The sequence below is a fragment of the Myotis davidii genome, unplaced genomic scaffold, assembly GCF_000327345.1.
Source record: "Myotis davidii unplaced genomic scaffold, ASM32734v1 scaffold271, whole genome shotgun sequence".
Classification (NCBI taxonomy): Eukaryota; Metazoa; Chordata; class Mammalia; order Chiroptera; family Vespertilionidae; genus Myotis; species Myotis davidii.
This window is the reverse complement of record NW_006284839.1, coordinates 323,877-348,848: the sequence shown is the minus strand read 5'-3', so window position 1 is coordinate 348,848 and position 24,972 is coordinate 323,877. Positions and strand designations below refer to the sequence as shown.

Below are 24,972 nucleotides of genomic sequence, written 5' to 3'. Positions count from 1 at the left end.
GATGGCCTGGGTCTGGGATCCCAGCACAGCGGTGGTGGTGGGAGTCTCCCGCCTCCTCAGCAGCACTAAGGATGTCTGACTTCAGCTTAGACCTGCTCCCCACTGGCAAGTGGACATCCCTCGAGGGCTCCCGGCTGCCAGAGGGATGTCTGATTGCCAGCTTAGGCCCAATTCCCTGGGGAGCAGGCCTCAGCCAGCAGATGGTCATCCCCCGAAGGGTCCCAGACTGTGAGAGGGCACAGGCCAGGCTGAGGGACCTTTCCTCCCCCCCACCCCCCGAGTGCACAAATGCACTTGGCCTCTAGTCCTATATAATAAAAGCCTAATATGCTAAGTGTCGGACCATTTGTTTGACCATTCAACCAGTTGCTTGAATGCACACTGACCACCCGGGGACAGGTGCTCTGACTGTTAGGTTAGCTTGCTGCTGGGGTCTTGCTGATTGGGACTGGGTGAGTCGGGTTGGACATGCCCTGGAGCCCTCCAAGCGGTCCCTTCCTGGCCCCGATAGTGCACCAGTGGGGTCGGAATGTAAAATGTCCATTCCTTTAGGTTTGAGTGACTCCTAATTTCAGCCAAATTTTAGAATCTTCCTTCTTATTGCATTTAACAAGTTGATAATGAATCTTTAAAAAACCCACAATTCTGCCTCTCTTTATTCTACTAGTTTGTCGGAGAGCTGGTTTCGGCCCGATCCCGCAGGCCAGGCCAAGGGACCCCACTAGTGCACAAATCCGAAATGAATAGGTGGATTAGAAAAATGTTGGTTCAAGCTGAATAGGATGAATCTTCTATTTGAAGAAATAAATGCATTCAATTAAGTTGAATGATACGAAATTTTCATCTATTGCTCAAAAACAGTCAGATATTAGTAATTTCATATGGTTCAATCTTATAGTAATGTTGACTATAAAGAAATATTTTTGTGAAATGAAACTTTGAGTGTGTGTGTTCTTTTTTTTTTATTGCTTTCTTTAAGATTCAGAGATTAGTTTCCCTGAAGACAGGGTTGAAAACTTTGGCTGTGTCTCATTCTGGGCATGGCTGGAATTCAACAAATCATTCTTGCTTAGAACGGTTGTTTTCATTGGATCAAGAGTTCTCAAGCCTGGCTGTTCACTGAATCACTTTAAAAAATGGGGAACATTTAAAAGATATTGATGGGCCTCACCCCAGACTAATAAATCAGAACTTTGGGAGTGGAGTGGGGAGCAGCAGGACTCATGCTCAGGACTTTTTGTTCTCCAGGTGACAGTAAGAAACAGCCAGGTTTGAGAATCACTGCACAGGAATTTTGCTTTGAGGAGTCTCAACAAAGCTTTTCTGTGTCTCAGGAAAAGCAAGAGCACAACAGCTCTGCTCCTGGTCTATTTTCTGATCTTGCTTTGGACCAACAAGGTCTTAAAATGTAATGTGGGGGTGGGGGGAAAAACAAAAACATATGTTTAGCTTGATTCAACCCATGGTTTGGTTTTCATTCAGCAACATTTAAGACTATGTGCCTGTGCCTATGGCTGGGTATTTTGGAGGAAATAGATTAATGATGAGTGAAAGAAGAGTCTGGCCTCTTTAAAAAGCCAGAGGTTGTGTGGAATGTTTAAAATAGACAAGTCTGTAGAAATGGAAAATAGATTAGTGGTTGTCTAGGCCCTGGAGGTTGGAGAAAAATGGGGTGTGATTGCTAATGAGTACAGGACTTCTTTCTGGAATAATGAATATTATCTAAAATTGATTGTGGTGATGGTTGCACAACTCTGAATATTGCAAAAACCATGGACTGTATAGCTTGGGAATAATATCTCAATAAAGCCTCTATCTTTATATATATACTAGAGGCCTGGCCTATGCCCTCTTGCAGTCTGGGACCCCTCAGAGGATGTCCACCTGCTGGCTTAGGTCCGCTCCCTGGGGGATCAGGCCCAAGCTGGCAGTCAGACATCTCTCTGGCAGCCTGCAGCCCTCGGGGGATGTCCACTTGCCAGCGGGGAGCAGGCCTAAGCTCCAGTCAGACATCCTTAGCGCTGCTAAGGAGGCGGGAGAGGCTCCCACCACCACCGCTGTACTGGCAGCTGTCAGCCTGACTTGTGGCTGAGGAGAGCGCCCCCTGTGGGAGTGCACTGACCACCAGGGGGTAACTCCTGCATTGAGCGTCTGCCCCCTGGTGGTCACTGTGTGTCATAGTGACCAGTCATTCCCAGACTTTCTGCTGTTATGGTCAGTTTGCATATTACCCTTTTATTATATAGGATAGAGGCCTGGTGCATGGGTGGGGGCCAGCTGGTTTGCCCTGAAGGGTGTCCTGGATCAGGGTGGGGGTCCCGTGGGGTTGCCTGGCCAGCCTGGGTGAAGGGCTGGTGGGTGTTTGCAGGCTGGTCACACCCCCTTCAGGTGGGGGTCCCCACTGGGGTGCCTCAGTCTGGGTGAGGGGCTGAGGGCCGTTTTCAGGCTGGCCAAGCCCTGCGGCGATGGGAGCTCCCAGCCTCTCCTTTTTTTCTTTTTCTTTTTTATTCTGGGATTTATTTACCTTCTATAATTGAAACTTTGTTGCTTTGAGTGGAGCTCAGAGCCGGCCGCAGCAAGCAGGAAGCTTGGCTTTCTCCATTATTGGGGAAACCAAGCCTCCTGTTTGCTCCAGCTCTGTGGCCACCGGCCGCCATCTTGGTTGGGTTAATTTGCATATAGTCACTCTGATTGGCTGGGGGGTGTGGCTTAAGGTATAGCAAAGGTACGGTCCATTTGCATGTTTGTCCTTTATTTGTGTGTGTGTGTGTGTGTGTGTATATATGTATATGTATATGTATATGTATATGTATAAAGCCAGAGGTGTCCTTCACTGGGAGGACTTAACACTGAGTAAGTGAATTAGGAACCACAGAAAATCAGTGCTGTACACCTGTTCCTTCAAAATTGACAGCTTAAAATGGGCACAATTACAGAGCAAAATCAAAATTAAAAATCCTGCTTGGAAGTATTCAGTTATCACCTATATTCCAGATAGCACCTGAGTGTTCAGAAGGAAACTTGGGGCACCCAGTTGGTGAGAAAAAGACAAGAACTTTCACAGAACTCAGGGTCCCTGTCACTGCTCTAAGTGCTTCACGTATATTAATTCATTTAATCATCTTCTCTGCATTTTACCATAGTGGAACAGAGGCATGGAGAAGGTAACTGCCTCAGGGTCATACAACTAGTTGATTAAGTACTTATGTTAAGACTGCCGTAAGGAGTGGGTAGGATTCTGGTAGGATTTTGGTAGGAATGTGAGGATGAAGGCATGTGAGGTGATGAAGTAAGGAGGTGACAAGGTAAGGAGGTGACAGCAGGGCAAGAAGGCCAGGGTGTGCTGAGGGATGGATGGTGAGCAGCTCAGTTTGGCAGGAGCAGTGGGTTCATGTAGGTAACAATTGAATGATGGACAGGGAGAGGTTACTGAGGAATTCTCATGACCAGGCTAAGGCATCAGAAAGCAGTGAGATGGGCACTGGTGAAGATAATTGAGAGCAAGCAGGGTGTGAGAAGGCCCTGTTTTGTCTTCTCAGTGCACAGGGATGTGTGTCTGAATGTGTGTCCCGCTGGATCTATTTAAAAGCAGTTGTGAGTATATTGTCTGGAACACCACTCTGTTCCCTGCATCTCACCTGGTGTGTGATGGACACACCACAGGACCTGCCACCCCACCTAGCCCCATGACCTGGTTGCTGGGAAGCAGCCACCAAAAGAAAAGTCACAATGATCTGGGGGAACTGAAAGCCTCCACAGGGCCTGCCTTGGAACCATATAATCTTTGTCATGATAGCAAAGTCCCAGCCCCAGGGGGACTCCCCCAGCTCAGAATGCTCAGGACATTTGGTGTCAGGCCTCAAGGACTAAAAAGCAAACTCTTCAAAGCAGGAAGAAATATGTATTCTCACTTGACCCCCCCCCACCACCACCACCACCACCCTCCCCAAAGTAGGAGCAATTTGGGTTTCCCAGGACATCCAAATCTGCACTTAAGTGCCTGCAACTTTCCCTTCCCATGAACACATTCCCCTCGACCTTCCTAGCCCACCTTTGTCCATCTCAGGACTTAGTTCATTTGTGAATGTTCTCCCGTGATCTCTCCTTGTTCCAACTTCCTGTCGTGCTTGGATTTTTATACCAAGCCTTATAACCCCTCACTTGTAGGTAGTTTTGCTTAGTATTATAATCTCCACATTACCCCAGATAATCAAGAGTTCACAGTACAGCTATTCTTTCCTTATTTCTTCATCCCCAGACATCACAGAAGGGTAATTCTATTGTGCACTGTCTGATTTTTTGCCCTTGCATGATTCTAGGTGTGCAGTAGCGGCTCACATCCCAGTGAAGTCAGTCTGTTCCCAACTACCTCTCCCTTCTCACTTATTATCTCCTGTCTCATCCTATTAGTCAACTCTCCCTATTTCTTGCCCTGCCTTTCCAATCACCTCTTGCCATGTGAGAGACACTCGATGAAGCAGGGCAAGTCATTGATTAATCGGTGAGCACTTCATAGGGTTGGGCGATAATTGTCCAGCTGTCCAAAACCAGGGCAGACAGCAGGTGTCTCCAGAGCACACACACCTCAAACACATCATCCATGCTTCTCTTCCTCCCCACCTGCCTCCTTCTATCCCTATCTTCAAAATTTTATCTTTCTGTGATTCTCTTCTGGTCACGCTGCTCCTCTACCCATGCTCCTTAACTGCTCACAACGTGAATCTCATTTATCCTCTCATTGGTTCTACATACAGCACTTGACTTGCCTTATTTTCTGTGCCTTGTGAGAATAATACTACGGAGTATGATTCTTTTTAACGTTTTGTGTGTGGCCTCTGATTGATTTTGCAAATAGGGACAGATCGTGGCTCTGATAGGAAAAGGTTGCCAAGTCTGTCTCAAGAATTCTTAAGAATGTGTACAGGGCAAAATGTGGAAGAGATGATGAGGAAAGCTTGGAGGGGAATGACGGAAACTGAATTCGCCCAGCCAGGGACAGCCATGCTCTCCTTCCTCAAACAGAATATGTCCTACCTCCTAAGAGAGATTGCCTTTGCTTTCCCAAAGCTACAAGGGGAAGTATTGAAAAGAAGTGATTCGGAGGGAGGACATCAAAAGGAAAGCAAGCACCTGATGTCATTTTTGCATCCCAACTTCCCATTTGCCAGAACCTCTTCCCTCTTCATTCCCAATGTCCCTGCCTCCTATTTTGTAGCACATCAGGGTCACTACTGGATCAAAAATAAACAAAAGTGAAGAGGGCCATCTGTGCTTTCTGCTCATCAGTGTGGCTCCTTGCCAGGACTCCATGTGTGCTCCTTCTCTTCCCATCATAAGCTCACAACAGAGCTCCCTTCCCCTTTCCCTTGCACAGGGTCAGGGTTCTTATAGTGAGGGCACAGGATTCTGAGAGAAGAAAGAGCATGGGGAATGAATGAGCTTCTCACTGAACCCTCATTTGCTCCTGAAAGCTACCCATTAATGTCCAAAGCAGCTGCAGAAATGACTGGGATGTGTACAGAGGTGTGGTCCCATCAGAAGGTCTCTTCTATCAACTCAGGACCACATTCACTGTGTCTCTCCTGCTCCTACCTGCTCTGCTGGAAGTGAGTCTCAATGGCCCCACCCTTCCCTCTAGCCCACTCAGCCACGGACTCATATGCCAAATACTGCCCGCATCATCTTCATTTGCCCTCTGCCTTTGACATTACTGGTAGTGTCCAGTGCATGCAGATGCCAAGAGCCAGCTGAAATCAACTCAAGGAATATTTTATGAGTTCCAACTGTGCACAGCACATGTCATGGGACACTGGATCATGAGGGTCCAAAGGACAGAAAATGCTTGGGTACCACAAGTGGTTGATCCCAGTGCGGTTGGTTGCAGCTGGAGTTAGTATATACACTGTTGCTGACATTGCCTTTAATTATGTGTAGTCGCATCTGCATAGTGTCCTTTATAAGCTCTTAGAAAATAAGGACTGCAGCCGATTGTTTAGGGCTCCCACAAAGTGAAGGACAACAGTATATTAGGTTGTTGTAAGAAACCCGGAGAATCTGGAGACGGCGAAAGCTCTTAAGCCTACTTTTTACACAGTAGAGCTTCATACCATTATTCTGTATATAATCTTTTTACCAAAACACTGTCGCCTGTTTCTGTCAACAAAAGACCTCTTTGTTTTGATAGCCAAGAAAAACCGTAAGCTCAGGAGAGACAACGGGCTTTTTAAATGGCAAGATGTAAGGGCTAAAATGCCTTACTTTTTTGAAATGCAAATCGGAAGCATTTTTTTTAATATGACCGTAGCCCTCGGTTTTGATCAACTTTAATTTAGGGGGTTTTGTGGATTCTTTTATTAAATTAGAATTTTTTTAAATCCTCACCCGAGGATATGTTTTTATGATTTTTCTTCAAGAGAAAGAGACAGAGAAACATCGATGTGCATTCACCCAACTGGGGATTGAGCCCTCAACCCAGGCATGTGCCCTGAGCAGGAATTGAGTCTGGGACCTTTCAGTCTATGAGATGATGCTCCAACCAACTGAAGCCACAGTGGCCAGACCTGGGGTTTGTTTGGCTTTGTGTGTTTTTTTTTTAATGATATCCATGGAGTTTTCTGGAATGCAACTCAGGATAACCATATCTTCCTTCTCTGACTAAAGGCAGGCACAGGTGAGGTAGAAGGTGGTAACTTTCCCACACCTTTGAACACTGAACAAGTTGTCTTTGACCTTCAGCATCATTCTATCTCTGAACATATGTGCTCATACACACATGTAGCTAAGAGCACAGTGACAGGACAGAAGTACTCTATGTAGGGATAAACAGAGAGTCCCTGACTCCTTTCCATGAACTTGAGTGCAATTCTAATGCCTGATTTTTTTTGTTTTGTTTTTTGTTTTGTAGTCCCCAATATTTTTGAACCTTTTTGAAGGTTTACCTTTCCATTGCTACTTCCAAAGGTAAAAAGGAGGGTAATACTTTCTTACAAGCCCACCCATCTCTTTCTGGCTCTATCACTTCAACTAGACAGCACTAAATCGCCACCCACCTCTGCGATGCCCCTGTTATTGTTACACTGCAGGTGTGAACGAAGTTGATCTCTCTCCTATTCTAGGCTGGTAGGTGACGTTGGATATGTTGTCCCTTCCCGTTGTTTTTTGTTTACAACAAAGAAATAATCAAGTTATAATCATCTGTCTCATTCATGCCCTAAGAGCTAAGTCTAGGATTTGTGTGATGTTGCAGCCTCAGTATTTAGCATGATAGTCCTAGAAGGGCAATGGGTATTCCCAGTCACAGAGTATACAATCCTCCAGCTGTGAACCTTTTTTTGTGCGTGTGCCATTGAAGGTATTTCCATGGTAGTTAGCTTAGAAAATACTCATGAAAGGAAATAGTTCTGAGCTAGCATTGCTTCTACTTGTAAAGACTCAGAAGGACCTTGCTTATCTCCCCAGATTCACTGTTCACGCTCTTAGCACCAACTCTAGGGAGCCACTTGGGACATGCTGTTGCCTCTGTTTAAAACATGTTCCTCTCATTTTACTCTACCCTCACCTTTAATAACTCTTCCCGTCTTTAGATTGTGTCTAGATGTTACCTCTGAGAAGCCTTCCATGGCCTTCTAAACCCTCCTCTGTGTTCCCAAAGCACTTTGTGCTCACACCATTGCAGATTTGCATGCTGTAATACAATTGCCCATTTTTTTGCCTACCTCCCCTGATCCTTGGTAACTTTCTTGAGGCATAAAACTGTTTCATTCGTTGTCTCCAGCTTGTGGCAGCTTTTTGACACAAAGTAGACATTTAGTAAATGCAGGGTGTCCCCAACAATGTATACACACATTGAATAATTATTAATTCCAATGGGTTAAATCTAAGAAGAAAGGAACATCTCTTAAGCTATCCGCTGTTAAGTATGTATACATTTTGGGGGGACACCCTGTTTTTGTTGAGTGAATGAATGGAGTCCAAACAAGGAAGACATTTGTAGGCATAGATTTCTTCTCCTTCAGAATTTAAAGTGCACCCAGAGACTTTGTCGGTGCCTGTGTCGGATGCCAGTGCCATCTTCCCAGAGGAATCCCCTGGATGAGCGCACCCAGCCTGGGGCCTGGTTGTTACTTAGGCTCTCCCAGAGGCTGTCCTTCTTTGGATGGGCCCCAGGATTTCCCCACTAAGCTGGGCTATACTCCTATCCCCCTCCTCAACGCCTCCATCCTGTCCAGGCCCCCTTTGCCTTTCCCTTCTAGACCCAGCAGTTCCTCTCCTGGGTTCCATGTCCTCCTGGCCTGTCTGAGCTGTGACGACTCTGGCTTCCAAAAACCTGGTGGTCTCGATTCAACCATCACTCTTCCATTTGCTCTGTCTGAAGCATGTTCAGTGATGACTTGTTAAGCCTGGTTCTACCCTTGGATGAAACCTGAACTTCTAAACAGCTCTTAAGTCTTATTGTTAGCAGAAGGCTCTGAAGTGAATGCCATCAAGCTTGCAGGAAGGCACTTAGTCAAGGCGAGAGCTAACTTACATTGGGTCCAGTGTTGGCTCAACTACTGAGTTCCTGTTCCTTGGGGGTTTGGGGAAAGAATGTCCCTAGCTCCTCTCTGGTGATTCACTTGGCTCACCGCAGAGGAGAGACTTTCAAGAATTAAATCACTGCAGTTTTCCGATTGTAAAAATGCAGCGCATGCAGTAATGACCAGCAACTGTCTGCTAACAATTAGGGGAGGGTCTGTGCTTGCAGACCCTACTAGTCAACACTCCTTCCTTATTCCTTTGCCCCTGGAACTGCAGCTCAAAGGACCCCAATACAAATGGAGTGGGAAGAAATGAGGGTAGAGGGGAGAAATGGACAAAGGGGAGATAGAGAGAGTGAGGAAGATGGGAAGATCAGGACAGAGCAAGGAAAAAACAGGATGAGAGTAAAAGGAAAGCAAAACAAAGGATATGAAAGTGGGGAGGAATGAAAAATTTGAGAGTGAAGAAATGATGGGGACCCAGAGAAAGTTGGAGAAAACCTGGAGATAATGAAGAGAGCAGAGAAGTGAAAGAAAGGAAGAAACCTGGGTGAGAGAGGATTCGTGCTATAACTTTAATATTAACCAGGAGGATTAATAAGCTCCCATTTATTCAATGCCACATAATACCAAGTACCTTGCTAAGGCCAAAACTGAATTCAGAGTGTGGCTGTTTGTGGAGCTGTGAACCAGAAAATACTTAAACATCATGAGTTCACATGCAGGAGATTTTGCAAACTTACTCCTGAGCATCAGAGGGGCCCACCATCTCGGAACACCAGTGAATAACCAGGAGGGTTGAGGTGGGAGGTTGGAGTGGTGGCTCTCTAAACTGGCAAGTTATCTCAGATGCTGCAAGTCTGGCCTTGGAGCTCTGATCCAGGCACTGATGCTAATATGACCACTTGTATACTCACGAGCTGTGTAGCTGGAGACAAAGAACTCACAGCTATCTTATCCCATGGAATCCTAGCTTATAACAACCCTGTGATAATCTCCATTAAAGAAACACAAGTTGCACCCAGCTTGTGGTTCAGTGGCTGAACGTCGACCCATGCACCAAGAGGTCACTGGTTTGATTCTTGGTCAGGGTACATGCCTGGAGTGCGTGCAGCAAGCAGCAATCAATGATGCTCCTCTCTCATTGATGTTTCTATGTCTCTATCCCTCTCCCTTCATCTCTTTCTAAAAATAAATTAATAAAAAACAAACAAAAAACTAGACTTTCCCTCTCCACCGCAGCCTCTGCTCTGCTGTCCCACCCTGGTGGTTCTATATTTCTGGAGGTCAGCTTCAGATAGCCTTCAGGCAAAGAGAAGTGGAAGAAAATATAGTGTTGGTTTGTCCAGAAGCGATGACCCAGGTAGAAAGGGGCCTCTGGGAGCCATGAAGTTAGATGGCAACACTGATCCCTGCTAGTTAGAAGCCTGGGCAAGGTGAGTGGGAATTCAGTTGGGGCACAGGAAGCATACAACCTAGCCTAATAGGTTGGCCTAGGTCCCCTCCACCTGTTGTGGACACACAGCAGCCTGGAGCCACATGATTTGAGGAACTTTCTGTCCCTCAGAGCTTCACATGTGCACGGCTTAGCACGAACACTGCCCCTGAGCCTCTGGGCCAGGGCATCGCAGTCTAGGAGATTTGGGAAAGTTTGTTTTTGTCCTGCAGGGGCTTTGTTCCCATGTGATTCATTAATTGACCCGTTGCTCTGAGAGCTGCAGGGAGCCTGGTTGTTCAGGCCATTAAATCCCTTCTGTTGGCCTAATTCACAGCCTGACATCACAAGCCTCGCAACATAATCCATTTGTCCTGATTTGATTTTTTCTTTTCAAGAGGCTTCCTTGGCAGCCAGGTTTTCTCATTACGAAATGATTCATCTGGATGGTAATTCCCATTAGAATTAGTATCTCAGACATGATTCATCTTTGGAAATATTAAGCCAGAAGCATCATTTCAGAAAGGCCTGTTACATTCACAGCCACAGGGAATTTCTGTGAGAGATGCCCCCTTCATTTGGCTAGCATTTATCGAGTGTGCCCTGTGCTGGACTCTGAGCTAGGGGCTTTGTGAAGTATAGAGGTGATAGGACTTCACCTCTGCCCTCAGGAGCTCCCATTAGAAAGAATATGACATGGATGTGAGTTTATGGGATGGATAATAGGAGAAGTGCAATCAAAGTTGACAGGTTGTTATGTTTTCCTTAACGTCTCAGGTGGTGGTTCTCAAACTTTAGCAGGAATCAAGGTCATATGGAATGCTTATTACAACACAGATTTCTGGGCCCCAACCCCAGAGGTTTTGATTCAGTGTATCTGGGGTGGGGTCCAAAAGTTTGCATTTTGACGAGTTCTCAAATGATGAAGATAATACTGGTCTGGGAACCACACTTTGAGGACTTGGCTCTAAGGCTTCAGCTACTTCTCCATTGCCTGCAGGGTGCTAAGCAGTGTGCTCTGAGCTGGAGACAAAATATTGAGTAAGACCTGGCCCCCTGCCCCTTTGGGAACTCACAGCCTGGAAGGGGAGTAAACAGTGACTCTATACTTCACAGAAAGTGCCATTATAGAGTTTGCATTGGAGCCCAGAAAAGACAAGGCTTATTTTTTACTGGAGACCCCTGAAAGCTATATGGAGAAGGCACAATTTGAATATAAGGGTAAAATGTGGATTGAAAGAAGTTATGTAGAAGGGCATTTCCAGCTATTAACTGTTCTTAGCCACCCTCTCAACATTCCTTCTTAGCTGTTTCCTAGAATCATAAAGGTTCTACTTACTTCCTATAGAAGCTGGGGGCACGGCTCTGGTTAATTGTCCTTGCCTTAGCAAAACCTTTATTTTTGGTTCTCTGGAGCTCTGTTTGGTCGGCGTCTCGTGCATAGTCTGAATATTCTCAGTGGAATGGAATTCTCCGCACAGGCACTTGAATGGAATGTGGGTTCAAGAGCAGAGGTAGTGACAGTTTGCTACCAGAGTCCTGCTCCTCGTCCCCGCCACTCCGGTCTCCAACCTGCCTCAGCTCCCACCCCCCAGAACAGCCTCACTGGTTTTGTTGACTCTTCCAGGAATTTGGCAGTTCTTATATCATTGCATTTTGTTTATACACACACACCATGAGAAATCAAACTTTCAGCATCTTCAATTGTCTAGAACACTGCTTTTAGATTCCAGAAGTTAGGAAAGGGGCCCAGGAGACCAGTAAAAGGGTTTTCCCAAACCACAGCTCTCACACTTGATTCCATGAGAGAGGCTCCCACACTCTTACCCAGCCTGTTAAGTCACAGTTAACACATAGTTCAAATAAATGTGATTATTTGTTTTTCTAGCTCAGGGTGATTTAGGAACCACATTATGGAGAGGATAAGGGTACTATCAAAAATAGATACATAGTTACTGGTGAGAAGAAACAGCTGATATAGAAAGAAAACATTGAGTATGAGAGAGGGAGACAGAAGACCCTAACTATACACTGTATTAGAGAATAATGACCAAATTATCATCAAAATTAAGGTTAATTAATATGTTCCATCCCCCATTTAAGAAGGTTAGGAAGTATGGGTCATCGAAGGGTAACACTAAAAGGGACCTTGGAGATAATGTTGGCTGACCCCTTTATGTTAAAGAAAACTCGGGGGAGTGTGAGGTTCAGTCACGGGGCAGAGTTTGTCTCTTTTTTTTTTTAATCATTGTTCTCAAGAATCCACCATAATCTCTGTAATTGCAACTCAACATTTGTTGAATTAGAAGAGTCAACATATAAATCAATAATCTCTGTGTTTTTTTTAAGCCTCATCATCCTTCCAAATCACTGTTTTCATGAAAAGATCAGGGTGATTAAGCGTCTTCAACTCTAAGCCAATCAGTAAATGATCTATATATATAAAAGGCTAAGTGACCAATCGTCCATCTGTCTGACTGGCAATTTAAAAATACTAGTAAACGTTGACTCATGCATGCAATATAAAGCTCTCACTGGCACCAATCGCATGCCAATGACAGATTTAAAAGAGAAGTAACTGTCATTGTTGATCATGAATTTGGTTGACACTTCTATTATAGAGAAAGGGCGAATAGCGATATTAAAATATTTCTTCTACTTAATTTCCTTTCAATGTGCACGAATCTGTGCACCTGGCCACTAGTAATGGAATAATGTTAAACTATTGGTAAATTTTCCAGAATAGGCCACATTTGGTTAGTAGCAATTAGAGTGTCATTTGACTACAGCTATTTTGGATACTTTGTAACGATTTTATGCCATTTAATGTGATTTCTGTATCTGGTGTTCAAAAAATACAGGTGACAATGCAGTGTCACCTGTGGTTTAGATGAACACAATAGATTCATGACCAAAATAAATAAATAAACAACATAAATAACATAAACTGGAGAATGCTAGCCAAGTTCTTGGCAATAATATAGAATAGAGGGTGCATTAGTTTCTTATTTTTAAGTAGTAATAATAGGACCTCTTCCTAGAGCTGTTCTGAAATTTCAATGAAATTGTGTCCAGTGCCTACTTTATTTTAGGCACTCAATAAATATGGCAGTGATTACAAGTAATAAGAGTCAATGGACACCTAAGTAGCAAGTCTTTTTCTTGTTGAAACATTTCAGAAGATATGGCATCAGATCTTAGAGCATCATAATTTTCCATGACCCCAGAAAGATAGCTTTTGACATAGAATAAGTACAAACTTGACAGGTACCCTCTTGGACCCCAGTAGAAGTCAAGTTAGGACAAAGCCTGTCTGGCTATATGGAGGAAGCTCTCCCCCTGGGTTAGTGCTGTGGACATGGTGTGTCTGGCTGCCTCACGCGTTTCCATGCACCAAAGTCTTTGGCTTTGTCTCCCTCTGAATCATCCCAGCTCTCTGCAGCCTTGGATGTTCGTTTTATTTTGTTTTGGGTCTGAACTGCGTGTGTGTCCCAGTGCTGGTTTCTATAAGGCGCCCCTCTTTATTGAGTCACAGGGAACTGCGAATGTTTTTCTTAAGTGTTGCTTGCTTTGCTGCAGGGGAGCTTTCCTAGCATCGCTTGCTCTTCTGCAGGTTACTTTATAAGATCAAGGTCTTTCTACTCAAACACAACACTTGCCATAATAGGAGTAGTGTAATTCCATGGAAAGAATCCATTCGCAGTTCACGGTGGTTGTTAAACATGGGAGCCATGAGGGCTGCTGTTTGCAACATTGATCTATAGCTCTCTATATAAATCTTAAATCTCCAAGAATTTTAAAGTGATCAAATGTAGAAACCTGGACTCCTTTCCTTTCCTCATTCACAACAACTTCAGCAAGTCCTATGGAATCTATTTCCAAAACATATTTGGACTATATATAACAGTCTGCAGTTTTTACTTAACTTATTTGGTCCACTTATTTACTGCCTTCCCCACTAAAATAAAGCTTTCTTGCTCACCATTGGATCCCCAGTAATTGGGCTTGACACAATGTATGTGCTTAATACATATAAATCTATTGTTGGATAAATGAATGGACACATATCTGTTTAGCAAACTTAGATGCCATGTTGTGACATGTTGATTTTATATCAAGAAATATACCACTACCCAGTATTAGTATGCCTAGTTTTCAGCACCTTCTATTACCACATTAATCAAGTGAGATAAAGTTCATATATTGTTTTAACCTTGTAATTTAAAACTATAAATCTCCATATAAGGAAACACTTGGTCATTCATTAATCATAACTTGACTATCTTTCAAAAGTAATTTAGGGTGACCATGAAAGAAATTATCATGAATAAAAACAATAACAAAAGCAATGTAAACATCATTTAAACCTTTTGCCAAATAACGATGATTTCTTAAATCCCACTGTTTGGGCTTTGGGTGTGACCCTGTTTGTGCAATGGTTGGGGTTGGATAAACCTAGGTGTGAATCTGGCTCAGACCCTTGCTAGCTATGTAAGGTTTCTTTCACTTCTCTGTGCTTTCTGTCTCCATCTGCCAAATGAGTCAACCTCTTTGGTTTAATGTATGGATTTAAATCTCATGCAGGTAAATACTTACCAGTTTGCCCATCACATCATCATGTCCATTAACTTTTGCTTTGTAATGAAGCACTCCCAGAAATTAGTGACAGTTATTTATTTAGCTCATGTTTCTGTGAATTGGCTGGGTGGTTCTCCTAGTCTGAATCCCCTGATCTCTGCTGGGCTCTCTCCTGGATCTATGATGGCAGTCGGCTAGGCATAGGATGATCTTAGGATCTAGCATGGCCTCACTGAGTGTCTGGCTGTTAGCAAGCTATCAGCCAAAGTGACAGGAGTGACTAGGCCATGGTCTCTTGTCCTCCAGAGTGCTAGCTCTGGCTTCTCCACATGTTCATTATTGCAGAGTTCCCAGAAACAGCAAGAGGGAGCAAATGTCAATGAACAAGTATTTCTCAGGACTTTGTTTGTATCGCATTTGCTACACTCCCATTGGTTAAGCAAATCCCAAAGCTGGCCTAGAATCAGTGAAGGAAATAATTTATGGCCATTTTCTGTGTGTGTGTGTGTGTGTGTGTGTGTGTGTGTGTATGTGTGTGTGTTGTGTGTGGTTTACCACAATCATCTTTGTCACCATCATCACAAAAACCAGTATTTATTGAGTATTGACTAAGTGGCAGGTACTGTTCAAATCCTATTACATTTATCAAAGCTTTTAATTCTTACCACTGCCTTATGAGGCAGAAACTATTATATCCCCACACTGGAGAAAAGGAAACTGATGCACAGAATGGCACAGTAAATTGTCAAGGTCACACAGCTGGAAAGCAGAGGAGCTAGAATTCAAGCCAGTACCCCAGAGCCACACTCATAATGACTGATCTATACTGACCCCTTTTCCCACATTATATATGTGGAATTTTTCATGTCTGCCTTTTTTTCTTAAAAAGTGGGTGGTCTAATAAGTGGTTAGAGCCTTAATTTAATATGTTCCCTGAGCATTGTTATGTTTACCACAGTTCACCCACATTTCAGCATTTTTCCAACAAGCACCTTGAATTCAACTCATCCAGTATTTGTATAACTAGCATGCATCAGTCCAGATCTTTGTGGGACCTACTGATCTTTTTCTGGTCTTTGTGACGGAAGCTCAGAGCTTTATTCTTAGAGTTCTTCGTCTTTTATTTTGTCAGACAAGTTTGGAAACAAGTGGCTGATAGCAATATTGAATGGTTACTTAATATGTACATAGCATTTATATATGTTGGAAGTGAGTGGCAATGCTCCTTGAGAGTAGAGATCATGGCTTTCTCTCTGTATCCTTGGCAACTAGCCCAGGGGAGAGCACACAGGTGACATGTTAGAGGAGCTCAGTGCATGTTTATTTTGTGTAACTACAGCCATGTCCATATGGGTCTGTCTGGCTCATGGCCAACCAAATTATGATCCCCAACATTAGGCACTTGTTGGCACTTCTCTATTGCATTACAACTGCCTTGAAGGCCCGTGGAGGAAGGGGAACCACAGAGTAAGGCAGAGACAGAACAATGAGATGACAATTGAGGCAGAATTTCAAGAAAGTTAGGGAATTGTCTGTTTCAGAGAATCCACAAAGGTCAAGGATATGAGAATTATAAAAGGCCATTTGATTAGAGCAAATTATTTGGCACAACACTATATTCACAGAGTGTGTGCTCTTAAAAAAAATCTCTGGTCAGGTAACATGAGTATGAGTAATACTCAAACACTCAAACAAAATAAAATAGATATCTTCACTCTAAACCTTTTGTCTTTAATATTCTAATATGCAATGTAAATCTTCAAAAGGAGAATATTTACTGAGTTTTTCAAACTTACTTGATCAAGGAGTTTTTATTTCATGCAGTCACTCACGATCTCCTAATTTGAGGAAAACCTTTTGGGAAAGCTGGATAAGGGGCTGAATGAGACATTGGGAATCTCTGAAGGCCTGATGTGGAAACTGGAATGCATAACATAATGAATAAGGGCATCTGAGCCAATGGAGGAGCGTGGCAAGAAGAAACTAGATCTACTCATTAGTAACTAAGAACTGTAAGCATATTAATCTTGTAAAGTAAAACCTTTTTAGCATCATTTCTCTGCTAAAACAAACAAGTAAACAAATAAACGAAAGTGACGAGTTTCTACCTCTGATGGCTTAAAGCTCTTTGTTTGACATTCAAGAATCTCCTTTACAGGCCAACTGGCCTTTCTAATTTCTCCTCTGCTCTAAATACCCTGCTCTGCTTACTGTCCTTAGGACACATACATTTTCTTTCACCCTTGCTTACCATGAGAGTTGCCTCCCCAAGCTGCTCCAGCTAGAGTTGTGCCTATTTTCCAAGGCACAACTCAAATCTGTTTTACCTCTGAAGCCTTCTTTAGCCATCAGATCTCACTGTGGGTCCTTTCCCTGAACTTCAGAGCATTTACTTCTGAAGGATTTGTTTGAGACTTAGTGTGTTGGAGATTGCCTGTGTGATTTGGAGCTGAGAGAAGAAAAGCATGTTTTGAGCTCTGCAGCTCAAATAAGGTTAGGATGATATTATCCAGTGGCACAAGAGAGTAAGGGTATAACCCCATCACAATAAATTTCATAGACTAAGCTCTGTTGTTACACAATCATCTGCTGTTCCCTGAGGATAGCGGAGTCCATTCTTTTCTTGCCCAGTAGTAATGGGCCTCATTCCTAGATACCAGGCTGAGCACTTTACATTGTTGTCTTGGTGAAACCCATAACATCCATAAGATGGGACCTTAGTATCCCCATTTTACAGAAGAGGAAACTGTCTCTAAACATTTAAGTCAGCTTGCTCATGCTCATGTCCAGCTCCCTAGCTGGTCAAGGTAGAATCAGGAGTACCACCCCATATACCTGATGCTAAAGCCGAGCTCTTTCTGTCCTAGCACACCACCTTCATGGCCATATTGGCCACCAGAAATTTACTGACAGAGAATTAAAGCCAAAGAATTCACACTTTGCCTTCAAGTGACAAGTATATACCAGTAGTCAGAGGAAAGCAGAATAGAAATGTAGTCAGGATCCGCAGTTTGAATAATTGGGGTGTTTTAGGTACATTCCAAAGTCCTAAGGACCTAGCACAACTTAACAATGATCCTCTTGAGGGCCAGTGCATCCTGGTTAAGGTGAGATTTGGAGTGTATAGCATCATGGGGGCACACACATGGCCTGGAGGGCATTGGAGGATCTTCTCTTCCCTGGACACTCATTGAAGTCACAGGACAGGGCGACTTCCATTTCCGCTCCACTATGAGCTCTTTTGTGTATCACTGGACTGTGAACTCTTTGAGGGGAGAAGCTATCTTATTAACCCAGGCCTGACACATATCTGTTATATAAACACATAATGATTATTTATTGATTTGATGCATAAATAATAAGACAACCATGGCAAGGTGCTCAAGGTGGCATGATAAAAACAACACAATATAGTCTACCTTTATTCCACCATCAGAAAGCTGGATTAACTCCCATGTTATGTTTCTTCCTGTTGCTTATATACTACCTAGAAGTCTTTGGCTTCCCAGAGACCTTAACAAAACCCCAAACCTCCCTGTAATAATGTTAAACCTCATCATTTTCAGGCCTCGTCTTCTAAGTTAGATTGTGAAATCTTCTGGTATATGAGGTCTGTGTTACTCTTTGCCCAGGCCCTACATCTTTCAATGCTATGCCTCACGAAGAGCAGGACCTATATAAATGCATGTTGAACAATTGCTTTGCCATGGGTTGGAATTATGGTTGGGAACTCTGTCCTAATAGTTCAATCTCCTTGAGATAATTCTTGGTAAATTCAGGTTATAAAGGGAGAGGAAATCAGGATAGTGGCAGAGACAAAACAGGAAGAATGGGCATGATCTGTCAACTCACTGGATGTGGAAAATGAGGAAGTTTGAAAGAGGAAGAAGGATTCAAAGATTTTGATCCAAGCTGATGGACTGAAGGATTGTGACCAAGAGAGAAATATAGAATTGCTCCTTCCCCATGACCCTCTCATTCTTACTTCTGTTTGATTCCTCATGAATGTCAGGTTGCAGTATTTCTTAGGGGCAGGCAGACCTGAAACAGTCACTTAGAAGAGTCCAAAAGGACAAAAAGGAAAGGTCTGGCATCGTCCCTCTGCAGAAGAGCTTTGCTTTGCTGAGGAGGAGAAGAAATTTGAGCTGAATATATTTTTGGTTGGTACAACTTGTAAGCGCTCTGTTTGATAGCAGGGTTGTTTGAATGGCCTATTTCATAACTACACATAGCTTTCCCAAATAAATGGTGTCTGTAGAATGTTCAGGTTAATACATGAGCCCAGTGCTCAAAAGTGTTTGTGCTTAGAGCGACTGAACCTTCTTTCTTAATAAGTCATCTTGGCATTTTGTCAACAAGTTAATTTGCTTTTCTAAGAAACTAGATTAATACTTCCTGTACTTTGTGCTATTCACAGATCTACAATGCAGTGAGAAGGGGAGAAGAAACAGAAGATACAATTGGATCTCTTCTCCATTTCTTCACAAAGCTCCCAGCCTCTGAGACAGCCTATGAAAGGATTAATGTTGGTCCCTGCTTAAAGCAATGTGTTCAAGACACCGCATGTGAGTATCGTGCCACCCTCCAACGGACCTCCATATCTCAGTACATCACGGGTTCTCTCCTAGAAGCAACCACATCTTTAGGAGCAAGAAGTGGGCTTCTCAGTACTTTTGGAGGATCCACCGGACGAATGATGCTGAAAGGTATGTCTGAAGTTTCACTTTTAACTTTTCATCTTCGAGTGCAAAAAAGAATCTAAGTTAACGTTTATATATCTCCTGATGAAATATTCAGTTCACTTTAAGCAACTTTACATAAAAGTAACTGCTTTAAGAGAATATAAAAAGTCATTCTTTTATCAAAATCAGTTGAAGTGTAAACATTCCAAATAATGAGCCTTAAGATTTTGATTTTTTTCAAAAGAATAAATGGTTAAAAAGCTATCTTTAATTTTTTTTAATTATTCAAACAGGTGATTTCTCCTAGTGGTAGTCCATGACAGATGTCAATTACTGTGATAAGATGCTCATAAACAAGTGTGGTCACAGTGAAAATAGTGGTTGAGAACAGGAAGAAATATGCAGTAGGAGGGACAAAAGTAGATTTATAGCTATGAGTACACAAAACACAGAGTTTATTCTTGTACACAGAATCAGTAGGTTTGTGTTGACCGGAAAAGCTAAAGGCTATCTTCCAATGACTTCCATCTTAAAAGATGAGATAGTTAGGCATTCTTCTGAAAAATGAAAGCCATTGGAAGATCGTGTCCATCCACATCAGAACTTCTCAGCTGCTTCCCACGTGCAGCAGGCAGGCAGGTCAGAAATGTCAGAGCACTGCACAGCTGTCACAACCTGCTTGGCAGCCTTCCCTGGCAGGAAGCTGCCAACCAGACAGGGACCACATTGAGCAGCATTCCACTGACTGGGGCTGCCAGGAGCTTGATCTGACATCCGGCCATTTCTCTTCAGGAGAGCAACTCTTGTCCCTCCACAGCAATTCCCAGACCTGTGACTAGCAGGCCAGTGACCTTTCTCCAGCCTCCCTCACACCACCCTACACATATGCACACCCTGGGCAGGCTGAGGAGGGGTATATACCTCCCTGTGTACCATGTGGGTGCCATGTTGATTTGTTTTCTGGAGTTACCTTAATTTTTGTGGATTGGTTATAAATGATGAATGAACAAAACAAAAGATGTAGAAACACTGATTCATGAGACTAAAGGGACAAAACTTGATTTCATATATTTTTTTGAGCACTTACTAGGTGCTGGGTGCTGGGTACTGGGTGCTGGGTGCTGGGTAGGGAACAAAACATAGTACCTACCCTTGTGGAGCTTACAGTCCCCAGGTGGTAAGCAGTACCCTGTGCACAGGATGCAAGATTTCTCCACTTTGATGTGGCTCCTGGTGACCGCCAGGCTTACATTCTCCATCAGTACTCTTCCTGGGAAGTTGGACTGAGATTGGCATGCGGAGCTGGCATTGCTTCAATGCCCATGATATGTGAGGACCTTATCCTTGAGTTAATCAACTGTGTTTATCAGATGCCCACTCTGTGCCCAGCAGTATGTAGTTGTTAGGGGAAATCCTAAGGAAGTTCAAGTCAGTTTACTTGCCTGTAAGTTGTTTATGATCCTAACGAGGAGGCCAGTTTTTTTTTTTAATTTTATTATTTATTACAAAGGATATTACATATGTGTCCATTTTTCCCCCCGCCCAAGACAGTCCAGTTTTGCATGCATGAGACTGCAGAGTTGAGTGCCAGATAAATGTGGAAGTGGCTCTAAATGTTCAGAGTTTAGAGAGGGAGTTAATATTCTGTGATAAATGGCTTGGCCCAAAGCGTGAGGCCTCAAACAAACAAATGAGAGACAACAAAAGCCACTTTCTTTCGTGTCCATTAATTGCAAAGGGATACATCTCCAAGACCAAAGCAAGCTGCCTGGTCTTTCACAGGCCTTTGGGGAGGAAAAAAAGGAGGCTGCTGGTTAATGTGGCTATTGCCCTGATAGTAACTTGATCTCAATTGCTATTTGCATTTCCCTGTTCAGATCAGAACTTCATAGACCAGCAGTCCCAGCTCTGGAACTCTTTGGACCCTCAGCTAATGTATTATCTCTAAACTGGTGTTTTATGCAAGGGTTGCTAATTTCCGTTTTGCAGTTCTATAATGGTTTCTGATATCCCTCTGTAAGTAGCTTCTACTGAATAATACAATTAGCTGGTTAGCCTCTGCTCCAGGCATATTTCTGCAGCTCTGGCTTGTTCTCTTGGAAACCTTTTTAAACTTCAGTGCCCTCGCCATGGGGTTTTCAAAGTCTGTCATAAGCCATAGTGAAACATATGTTTCTTCAGCATGCAGTGGAAGAAAATGCATGCGAAATTATATGGGTGGTTGAAGTCACGGAGAGTTTGTAGAATCTATAGGTTTAGCATATTCACTAGTTGGGTCTTGAACTCTGGCAAGGGATCTGGATGACATGCTGGCTGCTGTGACTTGGTTGTCCGCTGCTTTTATTGTTCACTGTGTGACCTGTGGCATTGAGTTGGCCAACAGCTTTCAGCTATGTATCGCTAATGAAATCTATGGGAAGTGTATAACACACACACAACCCCCAGTTTATAAATGGCTTAAATACCAGCAGTTCAATTCTCAGGAGCTGTGTGGAACCTAGAACACTTTCCCAGAGAACAGTATTAAATATTGTGATTTGGTTCACAGACTCTAGTTCTCAAACACCTCTTTAACATGTAACACAGTTGAAATCTACTCACTTCCCATGGGATAAAGAGAAAAACACAATTTTTAGAATACTGAGAATCAGCCTCCAAGAAAAAAGCAATAAGTGAGTCAAAAGACATTTCTCGTTGAACAGAAATAATTTTAACTAAGATGAGTAGAAAGTTAAATTTAAACTTTTATGGAGATTTTGAAAAGAACTTGGGGCATTTCAGAGATTTTAGATGTTGGCAGCTGTAGTTCTTTTGTATGGTTAATTACACACAGAAACTCATACCTCTATGAAAGAACCAGGAAATTATCCCAGTCACCTTTTAAAAAAAAAATTTTGTTGTCATTTTCTTTTTTTAAGTAAGAGGTTTATAAATGGAATGAAGAAGGGAAGAGAGGGGGCAGGGCAGGTTTAAAATTTTTTTCCCAGAAGGAAAGAGTAAGGAAAATGGTGAAAAAGAATGATCTCTTTTATGAGAGAGATCATGTCTGATTAATTAGATGTAGTTTGGGAAGGTAGAGAAAAAGGAGAGGAAAAGACAAATACTTGATGATTCCATTTCTACGAGGTACTCAGAATGGTCAAAATCATAGAGACAAAATAAAAAAGGTGGTTGACATGGGCTGGTGGGGGAGGGCAATGAGGAGTTAGTATTTAATGAGTACAGAGTTTCCATTTTCAAGATGAAAAGAGCTCTGGAGATGGATGGTGGTAATGGTTGCACAACAGTACGAATGTACTTAATACCACTGAACTGTACACTTAAGAATGGTTAAGATGCTAAATTTTATGTTATATATACTTTAGCACACAAAAAAATCTAAAATTTTAAAAAGGAGGAGGAACATGTTACATAGGTGTTTGGTCTCAGGTCTATAAAGATATTAGAAAGAATCGAGGTTGTGAAAAAGAAATATGAAGACAGATATCTTTTCATGTGACCTCCAGATGGCTCAAGTCAATGTGTCTTCTGCAAGTGAGTATGATTACAGATGAGGGTTGGAGTAGCCTACAGTAGGTGAGAATAGGAGAAGGAAATGTCTAACCAGTTGTTCATTATTGAGAAGTCAAGAATTGGTAACTCAGGGATTGACTGGCCAGAGTTCTACAGCCTTACAGCTTGATGCAATTGACAGGATTCTTCTGCTGACTCTTTAACATCTCCATAAGCTTGCACACCTCCAGTGGTACCGGTGGCCTAGAAAGACAGCCAACAATCAGTAGACAACATTCCTGGTTTTATGCCATTAGGGCCACCAAGGGTGGTCTGTCTACTAAGTTCAAAGTTTGCCAAATAATGAGAAAGGTTTTCTGATATGAAGCATTGATCAGCAACGGTGTGTCCCTGATTACATGGATGTGCTTTCTCAAAATGGAAAATGGAGTGCTCACATCAATCTGGAAGGGACCTTCCACTAGTTTAATACAATTAAGGTCTTTCTACTTTCTGTCTAGGTCCCCTTCTCCTCATTAACCAATGCTAGACTCTCAGGACCAACTCTGTTTAGCAGTGGCAGTCAAAAGAATTATTGACGTCAATAGTCAGGAAGAAGTTTTCTAAATCTATCATCTGCCTTTGTTTCTTTTTTCTTTTTCCAATGTAATACCTACTGAAAATTACAAAAACAAGATAAATTCAAAAGGGAGATAAAAGAGTGAGATTGCCCTAACCAGTTTGGCTCAGTGGATAGAGCGTCAGCCTGCGGTTCGATTCTCATCAAGGGCATGTACCTTGGTTGCGGACACAGCAGGAGGCAGCTGATTGATGTTTCTCTCTCATCGATGTTTCTAACTCTCTATCCCTCTCCCTTCCTCTCTGTAAAAAATCAATAAAATAAATTTTTTTAAAAAAGAGTGAGATAATTAATAGTGATGTAAAGCACTTAATAGCAAAATTATAAAAATTAGTAGTAATAAGGAAGAGAATTTTCAATATAAGGTAGCTAAGTGTTTTCAAATGTGTATGTTGTACTAATCAATATAATAAATATAGTACATTCAACTCAGTTTTTTCTTCTCAAATTGTTGCTAAGTAAGTTTATGAATTAAAAGATTAAATATTTATGTATAACCAGGAAAGCGCTTAGTTATCTCTATTTAAATTATGTAGCAGAAAAGAAAATGCCACTGTTCATTTTTTAGGCAGTTTGACTGCATATATGTGTAAACATAGAATAGCTATATTAAAATTATTGCCATTTATAAACTGTAAGTAGAATATTAATATGAAAACAAAAGTAACCTACATATTTAATATTCTAATTTGAAAATAGGGAGTATTTTGTTTCTTATAGAAAGATCTTCCCTGGCCAGTGTGGCTCAATTGGTTGGAGCACTGTCCTGCACACCAAGAGGTGATTTCCGGTCAGGGCACAGGCCTAGGTTGCAGGTTTGATCCCCAGTCAGGGGGCGGGTAAGGAGGACAGCCAATCAATGTTTCTCTTTCACATCCATCTTTCTCTTTCTCTCTGTCTCGCCCCCCTTCTCTCTCTAAAATCAATTTAATAATGAAAAAAAGAAAAATCTAAAAATGTTTAACTTATTTTATTTGTCTCTTTTTCTAAAGTTAATACCTCTAAGTATAAAAACAATGTCGTAATAGGAATATACACACACATTTGAACTATGTGACTATACCTCATAAATAATTTCATTTATAAAGACTGTCTTAGTTGACTTCCTCATAATAAAAAAAAAATTACCCTTTACATGCCTACTAGGCAAGGAAAGGTATATGCATAGTTCTAATTCCAAGATTCAAGTTTATTTAAAGAAATTCTCCAACTTTTTGACCTTGAAAATATTTTCTTCATGGTTAAAAATATGTATTAATGTAATTGGGGGTATGTTTCTGTCCCAGTTAATCAACTAAAAAGTATTCATCCACTGCCCTCTATGGCTTAGTGCTATGTCAAGTTTCAGAAGAATGCAAAAGATCACATCTGGAAGTCTTCAACTTGTAAAATAACATTTCTCACCCAGGAGAAAATGTAATATTGGGTTTCAAGGCTACTGAGGTAGCCCTTACTACTCCCAAGAGATTCATAAAGTGATGGGCTATTCAGGTGATGGGGGAGATTGTAGCTCATGGGGCCAAAAAGTTTGGAGGGCACAGGACAAAAGCTCTCTGCCTTGGGACCACAGGTGGTCAGGTGTCATCCAGGAACATAATTCCATGCCCTGGGGTGACTCTACATTCCTGC

General features: G+C 42.4%; 1 protein-coding gene across 1 annotated transcript in view; it reads left to right on the top strand.

The window, feature by feature from the left end:
- Positions 1-24,972, top strand: part of PLCE1 (phospholipase C epsilon 1) — a 253,712-nt gene that overhangs the window by 86,482 nt on the left and 142,258 nt on the right. The window contains exon 2 of the mRNA XM_006755081.2: positions 18,947-19,235. Coding sequence (XP_006755144.1) covers positions 18,947-19,235 — 289 coding nt within the window. The remainder of the gene's footprint in view (positions 1-18,946; positions 19,236-24,972) is intronic.